This window comes from Suricata suricatta, chromosome 1, assembly GCF_006229205.1.
Source record: "Suricata suricatta isolate VVHF042 chromosome 1, meerkat_22Aug2017_6uvM2_HiC, whole genome shotgun sequence".
Taxonomy (NCBI): Eukaryota; Metazoa; Chordata; class Mammalia; order Carnivora; family Herpestidae; genus Suricata; species Suricata suricatta.
The window spans coordinates 140,711,936-140,729,765 of NC_043700.1; the positions used below are offsets into that span (position 1 = coordinate 140,711,936).

Consider the following 17,830-nt stretch of genomic DNA (forward strand, 5'->3'; position numbering starts at 1 on the left):
CAGGCTCTGAGCTAGCTGTCAGCACAGAGCCTGACGTGGACTTCGAACCCATGAACCATGAGATAATGACCTGAGCTGAAGCCGGACGCTTAGCCAGCTGAGCCACCCAGGTGCCCCTCAGAAATATATTTAAAAATGTCATTTTCTGGGCTCTTTAATTATGTTTAAGATGTTATATCAAATATATAGTTACAAAATATAAGGTTTTCTAATTTTTGCTGTTATAAAATGTATCTCACATTTTAAAAAGTAGAATTAAGGGGCACCTGGGTAGCTCAGTCTGTTAAGCATCTGATTTCTACTTATGTCATGATCTTGCAGTTTGTAAGCTCAGAGCCCCTGAGCCTGCTTCTAATTCTGTGTCTCCCTTTCTTTCTGCCCCTCCCCCACACATGCTCTGTCTCTCTCAAAAATGCATAAACATTAAATAAATAAGTAAAGCAATAAAAAGTAGAATAAGAAGGAAAGAATACTGGGCTGGGAAGTGGAATAGTCATGCATTCATCTAATCTGCCACTTAGGAGCAATGTGACTTTGAGATTACTTAAACCTTTCTTGATCTGTTTTCTTACATATAAAATATGGAATTGGGCAAACTGGACCCATGTTCTCTCCAGAATGACAATCCCATTACACTCTTACCCAAACCTTATTCAGATTAGCTATTAGCAAATAAACATGGGATAATTTTAAATCACTGAACTTAATTTTTGTCATAAAATCAGGCATATTTGGCAAGAGGTTATTTTTTCCATTGATGGAAATTTAAATCAAAGGTCATACCTACGTCCCCAAACATAATTTATTTTTTCTTTTTAAACTTTTGAATTTGCAATTATGATATATTTCAAGCATAAAGAAAACCAGAGGATAAATATAACAGACATCTCTATTGACACCTGTGAAATTAAACACTGTAACATTAAAGCATAATTTGAAAACAAAAGCATATATATTGGATATTAATAAATTCTATTATCTGCTATTGTTCTTCAGTAAATTGGATAATTATGTTAATGTCCTGTTTAACAGAGGCAAATCCACTCCTTGAACTTTCCTTGGTTTTTATTCAGGATAATTTAGGGCTGCCTACAAGTATTTGATTTGGGCATATATTTTGATAATCTTTAAGTGCTAACATAACTATTGCTAATGAATAATCCTTATTTAACTATTATATTCTATTTACATGGACCTCAATAATTAGACAAATATAAGTATTTTATAGATAAACTTTTGGTTATGCCTTGTACAATGCTATGTTTTATCTCCTTTTTATTGGAAGGTCCTGATAGCACAAATTTATGAAGACACATCAAATTCTTTCCACTAGGTCAATTTTAATGGCCATCAGAATTACTCATACTCTCCTTCGCTGTTGTTTCAAAATCTAATAAATTTTTAAAGTACAAGGGTGCCAGGTGGCTCAATTGGTTAAGTGTCTGTCTGATTTAGACTCGGGCAATGATCTCACGGTTCATAGGTTCAAGTCCCAATTTGGGCTTCACGCTTACAGCGAGGAGTCTTCTTGGGATGCTCTCTCTCCTACTCTCTCTGCCCCTCCCCTCCTCCTCCTCCTCCTCCTCCTCCTCCTCCTCCTCCTCCTCCTCCTTCTTCTTCTTCTTCTTCTTCTTCTTCTTCTTCTTCTCCTTCTCCTTCTCCTTCTTCTTCTCTCTCTCTCTCAAAATAAATAAATAAACATTAAAAATTTCTTTAAAAAACATTATATTGCAATTGAGGCTGAGTCTTAAAAGGATACAAATGTAATAATTCTAAAAGCATTACTTCTCTCTTCTCTCTTTCCCTTTCTCTGTCTTCCTGGTCTTTTTGTTACTCAAAGGCCTGTAATTAGTCAATTCAGAGGCAACAGAGCATGAAAAGAAAGCAAATCACTTTATTTCCATTCTCAATTTCAGGTTTCTATCTTTTTAATCACTTTATTGGTTCTTATTTTTTCTTTTTAATAGAAACCTCTAATAATTTTAATTTTTTAAATCATGCCATTTTATAGTTGTCCTCCTTCAGTTTGGCATTTAAGAATCTCAACTGATAGATATCATTATATCTATGTTTAGCTGGTCATTTTATAGCTAACCCATTGGTTTACTGATCAATACTTAGGCCAATTTTTTCATCTATCAACATTACTAAATGTTGCTTTGAACCAAGCAGTTTAAAGGCAAGTTTGCAGATACTATTGCTAGTACACAAAGAAATATAACAAATGAATATCATTATTTCTCATTTATGCATGAGAAAGCAAAGGCTGAAAGGGTCTAGGTAATTTTCCTGTAAATTTTCTTGTAAAAGAACAGTTTTTAAATATGGGGCTATTGAACACTAGAGTCCACCTAATTTAAGCTCCTACACAGCTCCAAGTGAAAAAACATGTTGTTCCTTCTGGTGCCAGGCCTTATCCTCCTGATCTGTGTATGAAGATGTCATATAAAAGAAAAGTGGAAAACTCCCTGCACCAAAGAGATGATTGTCAATATGCTTTATCAAAGAAGAAAACTCTCCTCTATCAAATGTGTAGTAATTTACTCTATAACCCAATTAATCTAAAACATCTTGAAATGTTCGAGAAACCTCTTCCAAATGAAAAGGTGTTAATTTTTTTTGGAAATATAAGCCATGGGGAAGAGATCACAAGGCTGGTCATTGTGTATTCCCCAAATTTCTAAAACTTACAAAGATGAGACATAATACTGCAGAAATCCAGCAATTTCTCAAGTGATATTATGATAATAACCCAAATTGCCCTACTTTGTCATATGTTTTTGGGTATGCAACTCAATATTAATTTCACTATATATGAAATGGAGTAAATCATTTGTGCCTCACAAAATTCCGGAAAGGACTGAATTAGACAATGGATGTAAAGATGCCTTGTGATATGGGTCAGTCAATGAAGCATTCGACTTCAGCTCAGGTCATGATCTCAGCATTTGGTTCGTAAATTTAAGCCTCACATCAGGTTCTCTCCTGTTAGCATGGAGTCTGCTTAGAATTCTGTCTCCCTCGATTTCTGCTCCTCCCCCACTGGTGCTTTCCCTCTCTCTCTCTCTCTCTCTCTCTCTCTCTCTCTCTCTTGCTCTCTCTCTCTCAAAAATAAATAAATATATATTAGCTGCTCCTGGGTGGCTCAGTTTGTAATGGTCTGACTTTTGATTTCAGCTCATGGTTCTCATGGTTTATGAGTTCAAGCCCCAAATCAGGCTTGAACTGATGGTGTGGAGCCTGAGTGGGATTCTCTCTCCCTATTTCTCTATCCCCTTTCCACTTGTTTTCTGTCAAAAATAAATAAGTAAACATTTTTAAAAAACTTAAAAAGTAAATAAACACTAAAAAACTGCATTGTAATGAAGGACATCTAACTTGAAGATACCATAAGTTCTGAGTAAATGGCTTTAGCAGTAAGAACCAACATTTTTTGTTAACCTAATTTGGGAAAGGTTTATTAAACTGAAGATATATTTTATAGTTATTATCACAGAGTATACAGAGACCAGCCTTATAACTTGACTTCTTTCCTTTGAAATAGGATTTGATTTCATTTCTGTTGTTAGAATAATTATATTAATGCATATAAAAGTTTGAATTATATCATTTTCCTTTTAATCTATAGATCAATTGGCCTAGGAATGAGTGTAGCCATCACATTAAGTATTATTCTGTTTGAAAAAGATCCCTAAATATACTTTGAAAATTTATTTTTATCTTAAAAGATCTACACTAGGATGGTTTTTGTAATGGATATCACCAAGTCTAAGAAGTTTGTCCCGCTGCTGGTTTTTATTTTGACTTTGACTGAAATTGTTCTTAGTGGAAATGTGTTAATTTGGCCAACGGATGGTAGCCATTGGTTAAATATGGAGTTCATTCTAGAAGAGCTGATCCAAAGAAATCACAATGTGACTGTACTGGCTTCATCAGCAACTCTATTCATCAACTCCAATCCTGATTCTCCTGTGAATTTTGAGGTGATACCTATCTCCTATAACAGAAGAAATATAGACTCCGTAATTGAACACATGATAATGCTGTGGATAGACCACAGACCAACTCCTCTCACACTCTGGACTTTCTTCAAAGAACTAGGAAGATTTCTAGATACTATTTTTCAGATGAATATACAAACCTGTGAAGGAGTATTAAACAACACCAAGTTACTGGCAAGACTTCAAGAAGGTGCTTTTAATGTGCTATTAGCAGACCCAGTAACTCTCTGTGGGGACTTGGTAGCTCTGAAATTAGGAATTCCATTTGTGTACACACTGAGGTTCTCTCCAGCCTCAACAGTGGAGAGACACTGTGGGAAAATCCCTGCACCTGCTTCCTATGTTCCTGCAGCTTTGTCGGAACTCACTGATCAGATGACCTTTGGTGAGAGGGTAAAAAATACTATATCCTATCTTCTGCAAGACTACATATTTCAATCCTATTGGAGAGAATGGAATTCATACTACAGCAAAGTTCTAGGTAAGTCTCTAAAATATCGTCTTAATGACTCCATACACTTTATTTACCTTGACAGTAATACAGCAAAGGTTTCCATCCTACTGCACATGCCAGGCTGAAGTATGGATTCTTATTATATATTTAATAAAAGATCATTCTTTTTGGATAACTTTGTAAAAAATGTAATGGTGTTATTAATATGTATGTAGTGTTTCAATGAAAATAATCTCATGCCTATTTAGGTAGTGGCTTTCCAATGAGTGAATCAGTCTTCCAGTATAAATGAACATGCCTTTACTAGAATGAACTGTAACCCCACTAAAAAAAAAAAAAAAAAGGAAAATACCTGGCCAACATTTTGAAGTATACATGATTTACTTTCTCTTCTTCATTCCTCATTCTTTTATTTGTCTGCAGAAAACTTTAAAAGGCCTAGAATGGGGAGGCGCCTGGGTGGCTCAGTTGGTTAAGCATCCAACTTCAGCTCAGGTTGTGATATCACAGTTCGTGAGTTCAAGCCCCACATCAGGCTCTGTGTTCACAGCTTGGAGCCTGGAGTCTGCTTTGGATTCTGTGTCTCCCTCTCTCTCTGACCCTTCCTGCTCACACTCTGTCTCTCTCTCAAAAATAAACAAACAATAAAAAAATGGTTCAACCTTTATTAAAGGCCTAAGATTGGGCATTGGGAATCTGAGTTTATACCCTGCCCTTCTCCTTGTCTCCATCCTCAGGCTTCTTTGGGTGCTTAGACTAACACAGCTCCAACTTAATTTCTCTGTATCTTTGGCAATCCTCAAGTGCCTGGTCTCACAGATCCCTTAGGAGAATCAAATAAAATAATGCAAACAAAGCCAGCTCTGGTTAGTTGTTTATATTTCTGATCTCTCATGAACCTTCCTTCATTTTTCCATTTTCTTCTCTCCTGAATGTTTTTTTTCTCTAGATTTATCAGTAGCACCAGGAGTATTAATTAACAGCAGAAATTAACTGTTAATGGTATCAATGCTACTTTTTCACAAAGATAATATGCAAAATACTGTCCTTTTATATACCTTTCAGGCTTCTTCCCCCCCACTCTTTATTTTTCTTTGTTTTTCCTTCCTCTCTTCTCTCCCTCCCTTCCCTCCTCCCTTCCTTCTATCATGCTTTCATTGTGTAAAAAAAGTATTTCTTGAACACCAACCCAGTACCTGCTACTTTTCTAGATACAGTTAGCAAAACAGTCAAAATCTCTACCCCCATGGAGCTTACATTTTAGTAAGATGATACAGACAATAAATGAATAAAATATAAGATGTTAGACTGTGATACATGGCATGTAGTAAAATAAGAATAAATAGTCCTGGGAGAAGGGTTACACTTTTAAATACAGTGGACAGGGAAGGGTTACACTTTTAAATACAGTGGACAGGGAAGGTCTCAAAGGATGACATTCAAACGAAAACTTGAGGGCAGTGAGGGTGAGGGCCATTGGGATCCCTAAGGGGGAAAGCCTTTTATTATTTTTTTTTATTTTTTTGAGTTTATTTATTTATTTTAAGAAAGAGAGCATGTGTGTGAGTGGGGGAGGGGCAGAGGGAGAGAGAGAGAGAGACAGACAGCATTAGTGGGGGAGGGATAGAAATACAGAATCATAAGCAGGCTCCATGCTGTCAGCACAGAGCCCTACGTGGGGCCTTAACTCAGTAACCATGACAGCATGACCTGAGTCAAGGTCAAGAGTCAGGTGCTTAAACCACTGAGTCACCCATGCACCCCTGCAGAAAAGTATTTTAGAGATCAATAAAAACAAGTGGGTGGAAATATCTTTACTGTAACTTGATCTTAATCTTACCTTTCACAAACAGATTTTGTATATATTTTTCTTTCTTGGGTTTTGGAATATTCTTCATCCAATTTTCATTCACTTAAACTTCTAAATTTCTTTGTAGAATCAGTCTAGAGAGAATAAATAAATATAAATTAATTAATTAAACATATGCAAGGTAATTAAAGCTTGCATACACTTGAAGATATGGTAATTAGAGTTTTGAAAGTAAAATGTTGTATTTCATATTCATTATAATGTCACTTAACTATATTTTCCTTTTCCTGGTGTCCAAATTTCTTATAACTTAAAGTCACATTTGGATTTAAATTTAGATGTTATTCATATGATTATTTCCCAAGATATTTTAAATGAGTTCTATAATAATTACCCCTGCCCGTATATGTATCCCATACTAACGATTTCAGGTATTGGTGTCAGATAGCAGACAGTAGTCCTTAAAAAAGGGGACTACAGAAAGTAACATGGTGAAGGTTCCTGGAAAGCACATGAGACTTTGGGTCTCATCCATTTGCTGTGTAAGTGTGAATGTTAGGAGAACACGCACACTTTCACAGAGAAGAGGGGAGCCTTTTTATGTTAGGAATCACTTTACTGCGTGCTGTGTGATTCGTCACTGCAGTGCGGTGTAAATACTTGTCACGTCTGTCAGGGTTCTCATCTGGAAGTGTGCCGTCACCACTGCCCTGGCCGTGTTTGTGAAGGACATGGGCCCCGGAGCGGAGGGCGCCGGCCGCCCCGCGGGGACAGAGGCCGCACTTGCTGTCGTGAGGGGGATGCAGAGGGCGCCGCTCCGTTAATCTGTAGATGGACAGACACGCACATACGTGTAAATACTTACATGCAGGGGCGTGTGTGTGCGTGTGTGGTTGTAAACCCGGGAGCGGGCAGGGTGGGCCGCCCGCCGTGACGGCCACGCGTGACCGTGTGCTCTCGTGACCGCGTCGCTGTGGACACACCCAGATCTGCTGTGCTTCCCGTTTCTACTGTAGCTCATTTGCAATCTATTTTTAATAAACTTTGTATGTATTTTAAAAAAATGGGTCTCATCCATTTGATGTGTAATTTCAGGCAAGTGACTTAAACTCTGAGTCCCAACATTTCCACCTCTTTAAAAGAGGGTAATTACTTCACTGTACTCTCTAGAATGACCATTAGACACCATATATATGGATATGTTATGTCAATTATAGAATAATACTTACAATAATATGTTTACACTAAACTACATGAGAACTCTGTCATGACCAAACTCTAATTATACTGCCATGGAGCTCTGTGCTTGCAAAGTAGATGTGTGTGTGTGTGTGTGTGTGTGTGTGTGTGTGTGTGTGTGTGTATCTGTATATATTTGTGTGTATGTATCTATCTATGTATAGACAGATATAGATAGATACACACACACACACACACACACACACACACACACACACAAAGAATAAATGGCCTCTGGAGTATACTAAATCTTCCTTTTCAAAGGGAATCATGACAAATTATATAATGTGTGGAAAAGCCTTTGTAAAACAGAATGTTCTTGACTTCTCCTCTTCACAGGATAATGATCTAGTTTCAGAAATCCCACATTCTGAGAAATTAAATATTTTATTTATCTAAATCCTTTATACTTCTCATGTTACTAAACATACTTTATCAACAAATAACTATCTTGGATGTTTTATTTCAAATTGAATTATTGGAAGGAGTGGTATAATCCAATTTGTCTCTTGTTTGTAATTACATTCAGTATTCAGGACACCTGGTAATTGTAAACTGATACTGAAAAAGGGCGGGTGCCTTACACTTCATATTATCTTGCAACATAGGAGAACACAGGAAACTTAATAACATCAAATTTCTGTAGAGTTTCCACTTCAGTGACTATTCTTTAGTTCTCTGGGAAAAGCAAATTAGAAAAACAGCATATTTAACCATGGTAAAGAATGTACCCAAAGAGCTATACTGAAGGAAACAAATAAGTAACAAGGAAATACCTAACTACATTGGTTAAAACTCTTATTTTATGTATCAGTGTGATGTTAAATTTTATAGACAAAGCAAATAAAAATAATCATCAATTTTAAATATGCTTCTAATACCTAATGGAGCCAGAATATCTGGGAATATGACAATCATTGCTCTTCATTTACAGGAGTGAATCTGTAATAAATCTTGGTCAAGCCAAGTGTTCTGTAGGGCACCTTCAAATTGCACTGAGCTTGATCTGTCCCCAGCCTCTGAGAAATCTGCTCTATAGCATGTAGATAGTTCTAATGTGGGCAGGATTGGGGACTGGCCTTTGCTGCAGCTCTAGGAAGGAGGAGGACTGAATACTGTGGTAAAACTAACCAGGTCCAGCAACTGCACATCCCCATTTTGTCTGTATCTTTTGGTTTCTCAGTTGGTTTCCATCTTTCCAAGCATAGTACAGATCAAGAGTGCGGAAGCCCAGTACGCCTCCGTGCACCATTCGGCCAGTGTAGCCTATTTTACATGTCAGTACCACATTGGTTCCACGTTGGCCCCTCTCTCTCCCTACTGCTTAACTTTATATGGATTCCCTAGAACTAGTGCTGCCTTGTCACAGCCCATGAAGGGGGAAAAAAATTAAGCATTTTAACACTTCTCTACTTTGCTTATCTGGAACTGTGCTAAATTAGTCACATTCTTTATGTTTGATTTCTGTCTCCCTTTCTAAACTCAGAGTTTTGTTACTTTGTTGGCTTTTTGTCCCTTTTTTTGCCCCATTTTAGTCCCTATTACCAACTTCCCATTCTTTTCATTGAAAACTTGGATCTATCTCTCTGTAATCTTCCCTCACATGAATCTTTTCATTTTTTCTCACATGCAGCTTCCCTGGAGGTCAGTACTGTAAAGTTTTTCAAATTCTGTGTGGGGTGCCTGGGTGGCTCAGTTGGCTAAACGTCTGACATCACTCAGGTCATGATCTCACAGTTTGTGGGTTTGAACCCCACTTTGGGCTCTGTGCTGATAGCCCAGAGCCTGGAGCCTGCTTCTGATTCTATGTCTCCCTCTCCTCTGCCCCTCTCCTGCACACACTCTGTCCCCCTCTCTCTCTCAGAAATAAACATTAAAAATTTTTTTTAATTCTGTGTAACCTGTATTTTGAAGTAAAACATAGATCATAATTTTACAGCTTACTGAAATTTCACAATGTAAACTGTCCATGCAGCAGCACCCAAATCAAGAAACAAAGCAATGTATCCTTACCTCTTCTTCCCTCCTGATCAGTCCCTACAACTCCTGTGTAAAAGTAAACACTTTCTTGACTTCAAACACCATAGATGAAGTTTGCCTGATTTTAAACTCTGTATAATGAACCACCCATTGTGTACTCTTTTATACTTTACTTCATTTCTGGTGGTTATTTTATATTCACCCAAGTTATTGCATATAAGAATAGTTTATTCATTCTCAAAGTTATATAGAGTCTATTGAATTAGTATACCATATTTTATTTCTCCATTTTGCTGTTAATAAATATGTAGTCTATCCTGGTTTTGGCTATTTATGATAAAAGCTGCTATGAACATTCTTGTACCTGTCTCTTGATGAATATGCCAGTGCCATACCAGAGTGGACTTGCTAGGTTATAGAATGTGCCTGTGTTTAGCTTCAGTACATACTGCTAAAACCTAGTTTCTCAAGTGCCTGTGCCAGTGAATAACTGCATCAGCCATTTAGTAGAATTCCAATTTGTCTCCATTCTTAGAAATACTTAGTGTTTTCTTTTTGTTTTTTTAAAGTTTATTTATTTTTGAGAGAGAGAGAGCACAAGCAAGGGAGGGCCAGCTGGGGGCGGGGGGGGGGGGGGGGGGGGGGGGGGGGGGGGGGGGGGGGGGGGGGGGGGCGGAAGCACAGAATCTGAAGCAGGCTCTAGGCTCCAAGCTGTCAGCACAGAGCCTGATGCAGGGCTCGAACCCATGAACCGTGAGATCATGACCTGAGCAGAAGTAAGACATTTAACTGCCTGAGCCACCCAGGTGCCCCTATTTTTGCTTTTTAAAAGAAATTATAACAATGCTGTTGATATGTAGTGTTATGTCATCTTTTTAAAGTTAGGAGCTAATTTGTACATGATAAAAGGGAGTGCATAAAGTGTACAGTGTGATTTGTTTTGTCACATGTTTGTATCTTTGTAAGCAGCACATCAATTGATATCCAGGATACCTTTATAAAAAAGCTATTCTCCAGACCTTTCAGAGTGAGAAGCGCCTGTTCCTTAGTTTTTTTATTTTTCATTTTGATTCATTTCCTTTTGTGGACTTTTAAATGCATTTTCTAATCATTTTAATTCTAACGTGATTACCTTGTCACTCATGTTCAGTTTGTGCTCCATCAAGCATCTCTGCTTTAGCTCTAACCAGGGATTCTGCAGCTAATGCCTTTGCTAATTGTACCACCTTGGCTATTAACTTATTCTATAACTACTCTTACTATACACGTACCAAGTACATCAGTAGGTACAATGCAAAGATTATTACTAACTCACACACAAATAAGAATGATCATTATCTTTTACAATAGAGCCACCAAAATTTAGAAAGATTAAGTAACTTTGCTGAAGTCACAAAAACATGTAACTGAACCAGGTAAGATCTTACGTATATTTAATTTATTACATAAAGAAATTTACATTCCCAGGAATAAACCACTCCACAATTTCCAGAATTTAAAAAAGAATGTTTATTTATTTATTTTGTGAGAGAGGGAGAGCAGGGGAGGGCAAAGAGAAAGAATCCCAAGCAGAGTGTGCACCGTCAGCGCTGAGCCCGACATGGGGCTCCTGAGATCGTGACCCAAGCAGATACCAAGAGTCAGATGCTTAACTGACCAAACTACCCAGGCTCCCCTCACAACTTCCAGGATTTTAATTTTAGAAGTCATAGATAGGGAAGGGAAGGAAACAATCTGCCCAACTTCCACCCTTTGCTTGGTGACCTGGTGTTTCCTATGAGCTTTCTCTCACCAAACTCTCCTGAGGGCACTGTTGTGACATTATTTCAACTTGACAGATTTTATCTTATTTTGCAAGTTAAAAATCTCTGAATATCTTGGTGCAAACTATGTGTTCTCACAGAGAAAAGAGCTTCCAGAACTTTGCACTGTGTCATTGGGGAATGACATGCAAGCCCTGGGCGCCACTGGCCTCTCATACTAGCTTATGTTGTTATAGGAATTTTGAAATAATCTTGCCTAGCTCCTGAGGAGGAAAAGAACTATTGTTACTATCGTGGACATACAGCTAAAAGCAAAAACTTGGTTTAAACTGACATTTTTGTTGTTGCTATTTCAAGAACATATCATTATTATTTTACTTTAAAAAATCATTTCTGTGTCAGGACTCCTGGTGGCTCAGTTCATTGAGCATCCTGCTTCGGCTCAGGCCATGATCTCATGGTGAGTTTGAGCCTGCAGGTGTTAGAGAAGGGCCTGCTTCAGATCCCTCTCTCTCCTTCCCACCCATGCTTGTGTGCTCTCTCTCCCTCAAAAATAAGTCTTAAAAAATCATCTTTGTGTCTTCCGGTTTACCATTGTTTCTTATATAGGTTTTATGTGTTTGTTGTTAAATTTCAGCCAGTTGATTTGTTTTGTTGTTGACACTATAAATAAGTTCCTTCCTCATTTTCTCTTCTACTTGTCATTGTTTGCATACATAAATCTTAATTATCATTTGGTTTTAATTTCATATCCTGATATTTTTCCATATTCTCCTGTGCTTTACAGTAGTTTTCCAGACACTCATTCATGAAGCTGATACTAGAAATAGATTACATCTCCCTTTTACATTCTTATGTCACTGATGACCTTTTGTTTAATTTTTTTCTGATAAATTCAAAGACTTATTTAATAATAGTGAAGATGGTTGCCTTTATCTTTTATTTTTAAACTTAAAATGATTCTAAATTTTACTCATTAATTAGCTTGCTTGTTAATGAGCTGTGCTAAGAAAATATCAATTAATTACTATTGTATGTAGTGTTTTCTTTTGTAAATCAGAACTGTGTCAAAATTTATCAACTTTTTTTCAATCAATAGCAAGAATTATATTTCTTTCTAGGTAAGTTAAGAGATGAATTATATGAGTAGAATTACTCATATTATATGTACTATTGAATTATTTTTGGAATGATTTTATAATCACTTTTGCATATATTTTTAATATTTTCCTGGATATATTTTTATTGGCAGATGAAGGGCTGAATAGAAATAGGATAATATTCCACTTTTGTGCAATCTCTTTAAGAATTTAGAACCATATCATAAACATTTTCTGAAAGGAATTTTTGTTTTCCTTCTTTTTCCATGCTTGGAACACTTTAAAACCTTTTTTTAGTTTTGATATTTTAAGGTTTTGTATAATTTTTCTTCTTTTTTCTTCAGATTTATGGAGCTATACCTGACATAATATTGTGCAAAGTTAAGGTCCACAAAGTAATAATTTGATATATGGATATATTGTAAAATGACTATTACAATAAAATTAGTTAACACCTCTGTCACCTCATATAGTTACAGTTATGTGAGGGTGAGTGTGTATGTTTGTATATGGTGAGAATTTACTCTCAGCAACTTTCAAATATATTATATTGTTAACTATAGTCACCATGTTGTACATTTCATCTCCAAAGCTTATTTACCTTGTAACTGATAGTTTGTACCCTTTGATCACCTTCACCCATTTCTTCTACCTCTCAACCTCGACCCCTGGCAACCACCATTCTGCTTTCTGATGAGTTTGGCTTTTTCTACTCTCCATGTATAAGTGAGATCATACAGAATTTGTCTTTTTCTGTTTGACTTGTTTCACTTAGCAAAATGCTCTCAGGATTCATCCATGTTATTGAAAATGGCAGGTTTTCCTTCTTTCTCATGGCTAATTTAAATGACACTGTGGGAGATACAACCATAGTCTTTATTCATTCATCTGTCAATGGACACTTAGATGGTTTCCAGGTCTTGTGTGTGAGGATATTGCAGCAAACATGGGAGTGCAGATATCTTTTCAAGACAATAATTTCATTTCCTTCATATATAAACCCAGAAGTGAAATTGCTGGATCTTATGGTACCTCCACGTTTAATTTTTTTGAGGAACCTCCAAACTGTTTTCCACAGTGGCTGCACCAATTTACATTCTCACCAACAGTGCACAAGGGGTTCCTTTCCTCCACAGCCTCACCAACACCTATCACTTGTCCTTTTGATAATAACCATTTTAATAAGTGTGAGATGATATCTCATTGTCTTTTTGATTTGCATTTCTTGATGATTAGTGATGTTAAACAGCTTTTCATGTAACTGTTGGTGATTTTTATGTTTTCTTTGAAAAAATATCTCTTCAAGTGCTCTTCCCATTTTTAAGTGGATTATTTGGGGTTCTGCTATTGTTTTGTATGAGTCCCTTGCATATTTTGAATATTAACCCTTTATCAGATATTAGTTTGCAAATATTTTCTCTTGTTCTGTAGGTTTCTTCTTCATTTCATTTCTTTTGCTGTGAAGAAGCTTTTGAGTTTGATTTCTTATTACTTATTTTTTCCCTTATTTTGGGTGTCATAGCCATAAAATCATTGCCAAGACGAATATCAATCAGCTTTGATTTTATGTTTTTTTCTAGGAGTTTTATGGTTTGGGGCTTATATTTGTCTTTATCATTTCAACTTAATTTTTGTGAGTGATGTAAGATAGGAACCCAATTTCATTCTTTTGCATATGAATATCCAGTTTCCCCAGCTTCATTTCCTGAAGAATTTATCTTATCTCTTTTGAGTATTTTTGGTTCCCCTGTCAGATAGCAGTTAACCATACATGCATGGATTTATTTCTGAATTCTCAGTTCTGATCTATTAGTCTGGGCATCTGTTTTTATATCAGTATCATATTAATTACTGTGCCTTGTAAATATAGCTTAACATCTGGAAGTGTGATCTCTCCAACTTTGATCCTTTTGTCTTGGGATTACTTTGACTATTCAGGATTTTTATGGTTCCGTACAAATTTTAGGATTGCTTTTTCTATTTCTATAAAAAATGGCATTTGGAATATTAATAGGAATTGCTTTAAATCTATAGATTGCTTTGGGTAGTATGTACATTTTAACCATATTAACTTTTATAATCCTGAACATAAGACACCTTTCCTTTTATTTGTGTCTTCTTCAATTTTTTTCATCAATGTCTTAAAGTTTTCCTACAATTGGGGTCTAAATGTGAGCTCTGAAACCATAAAAAGCTTTGAAGAGAGTACAGGTAGCAATTTCTCTGACATCAGTCATAGCAACATTATTTTAAATCTATCTCTGCAGGCAAGAGAAACGAAAGCAAAACAAACAAACAAACAAAAACTATTGGGATAACATCAAAATAAAAAGCTTCTGGAAAGCTTTTGCATCAGCAAAACTAAAAGGCAAGCTACGGAATGAGAAAAGATATGTTATGGCAAATAACATATCTAATAAAGGGTTAGTATCCAAAATGTATAAATAATTTATATTAACTCAACACCCCCCAAAGCAAACAATCCAATTAAAAAATGGGAGACATGAACAGACGTTTCTTCAAAGAAGACATGCAGATGACCAACAGACACATTAAAGATACTCAACATCACTCATCATCAGGGAAATGCAAGTCAAAACCAGGTGAGGTGAGGCGAGGTAGCCCTTCATACCTGTCCGAAGGGCCAAAATCAAAACCGCAAGAAACAAATGTCGACAAGGATGTGGACAAAAAGGAAACCTTATGCACCATTAATGAGAATGCAAACTGTCATAGCCACTGTGGAAAAGAATATAGAGGTTTCTCAAGAAATTAAAAGTAGATTTGCCATATGACCCAGTAATTTTACTATTAGGTATTTACTCAAAGAATATGAAGACACTAATTCAAAAAATATATGCAACCCAAGTACTCACTAATAGATGAATGGATAAAGAAGATGTGTGTGTGTGTGTGTGTGTGTGTGTGTGTGTGTACACACATTGGAACACTATCCAGCTATGAAAAATAATGAAATCTTGCCATTAACAGTTTGGATGAATCTAGAGGGTTTAATGCTAAGTGAACTAAGTTAGTTAGAGCAGGACAAATACCGTATGACTTCACTTATATGTGGAATTTAAAAAACAAAACAAAGAAAAAAGAGACTCTTAACTATAAAGAATAAACTGATGGTTACCAGAAGAGAGTTGGTGGGGGCTGGGGAGATAGAGGAAATACGTGATGGGGAATTAAAAGTACAGTTCTCATGATGAACACTAAGTAATATGTAAAATTGTTGAATCACTATACTGTACACCTGAAACTAATATAACACTGTACGTTAACTATACTGGAATTAAGTTTTAAAATAATAAAGTTTTCCGGGGCAGCTGGGTGGCTCACTTGGTTAAACGTCTGACTTCAGCCCAGGTCATGGTCTCGCAGTTTGTGAATTAGAGCCCCACGTTGAGAGCTCAAAGCCTGGAGCCTGCTTCAGATCCTGTGTCTCCTTCTCTCTCTCTGCCCCTCCCCTGCTTATGCTTGCTCTCTCTCTGTCAAAAATAAATAAAAACTTTTAAAAATAAAAATAATAAAGTTTTCCAAGTACACATTTTTCACTTTCTTGATTAAATTGATTCTTAAGTATTTTATTATTTTTGGTGCTGTCATAAATGGGATAAAAACATTTTTTTAAATTAATTTTTCAGTTATTTTGTTGTTAGTGTATAGAAACAAATGATTTTTGTGTGTTGATTTTATATGTCACATCTTTACTAAATCCATTTATTAATTCTAATAGATTTTTGGTAAAGTCTTTAAAATTTCCTTTGTATAAAATGGTGCCATCTTCAAGCAAAGATCATTTCACTATTTCTTTTTTAATTCAGATATCTTTTATTTTTTCTTCATTTTTTCTGACTGACTTACTAGGACTTCTAATACTATGTTGAATAGGAATGCTGAGAGTGGGCAACATTGCGTTGTTTCTGATTTTAGAGGAAAACCTTTCAGTCTCTCACCATTGTGGATGTTATTAGCTATGGGCTTCTTACAATTTTCTGTTAAATATCTTGGATTGGGAAATTTATTGCAGGGAAGTCTTTGGCAATATTTATACTTCCTAAAATTTAGAAACTTTTTTCTACTTATGTGAATTTTGATTAAGGTCAAAGAGGATAGATAGATAGGAGATAGATACATAGATGATAGACAGATGATAGATAGATGATAGATAGATAGATAGATAGATAGATAGATAGATGATAGATAATATGGTAGGTAATATAATCTTAGGCATATTTAAGTTGTCAAATGTGTTTTCTTAGAGTTCTGGTAACTAGTTTTTTAAGTTTCTTCTTTATTTCTATTCTCTTTACTTTTAAGTTCTTTTTTATTATGATTTTTCAGCTTTCCTTATAATACGTTCCCATATGGAGTCATCTCCCACTCTGACTCTGGTCTTGGCAATTTACATTGCTTTGGCCTGTGTGAGTTTAATACAAGTGGCCTGTTATAAGCAGCTTACTCTCACGACTCTATGAAATTTTTTAAAATATTAATGGAAATATTTAACATAAGAAACCATTACAGCATATTGAATTTTCTTTTTTTATTTAATTTTTTTAATGTTTATTTATTTTTGAGAGAGAGACACAGCGTACAAGTGGGAGAGGGACAGAGAGAGAGGGACACTGCATCCAAAGCAGGCTCCAGGCTCTGAGCTGTGAGCACAGATCGCGATGTGGGGCTCCAACTCACAAATCGAGAGAACAAGAGCTGAGCCGAAGTCTGACGCTTAACTCTCTGAGCCACCCAGCACCCCTCAATATATTGAGTGTTTAAAAGCTGACAAATACCATAAGCATCACAAAATCCAGAAAAAATAACATATTTTTGTTTATTTTTCATTCTTTTAAAGTTTATTTATTTTGAGAAAGAGAGAGAGAGAGAGAGAGACCATGAGCAGGGGAGGGGCAGAGAGAGAGGGAGAGAGAGAATCCCAAGCAGGCTCCACGCTCTCAGGGCAGAGCCCACACAGGGCTCAAACTCGCAAACCATGAGATCATGACTGTGCAGAAACCGCGAGCTGAATGCTTAACACACTGAGCTACCCGGGTGCCCCAGAAAAATAACACATTTTAAAATTTACTTCCTGGCATTCTTTATAACAGTTTTTCATAAGTTTTTTGGCTGAATATTCTTTGCTTGCCTTATTCACATGACATTTTGTAATTGTATAGTCTATAGAGTATAAAGACAATTCAACCTGTTCTCTAGCATTGTTAACCAAAATTTATTTTTTACTATTGATAATTTAAAAAAATGTTTTTCAGGTTCACAACTTGCTTGTGGGTCATATCAGGTGAGCTTGCAGGATTACTGCCAAATTTGAGAAAAACTCTGTCACATTTTTTTTAAAAGAGTTATAAGGTTTGAAAGACCAAATTCTGGCTCTGTATAATTTTTAGTATTATTATTTTTGTAAAAAAAAAATAACATGTAATTAAAATATACTGTATTAGTTGCAGGTGTAAAACATA

General features: G+C 36.0%; 1 protein-coding gene across 4 annotated transcripts in view; it reads left to right on the top strand.

The window, feature by feature from the left end:
• LOC115284407 (UDP-glucuronosyltransferase 2A1) overlaps positions 1 to 17,830 on the top strand; it is a 53,325-nt gene that overhangs the window by 6,725 nt on the left and 28,770 nt on the right. Inside the window, exon 2 of one of the 4 annotated variants that reach the window (XM_029931120.1) lies at positions 3,851 to 4,482. The exons of 2 other annotated variants lie outside the window; for them this stretch is intronic. In XM_029931120.1, coding sequence (XP_029786980.1) covers positions 3,851 to 4,482 — 632 coding nt within the window. Of the gene's footprint in view, positions 1 to 3,740; positions 4,483 to 17,830 lie in introns of those variants that run through there. One more of the 4 variants, XM_029931168.1, reaches the window with a different exon arrangement.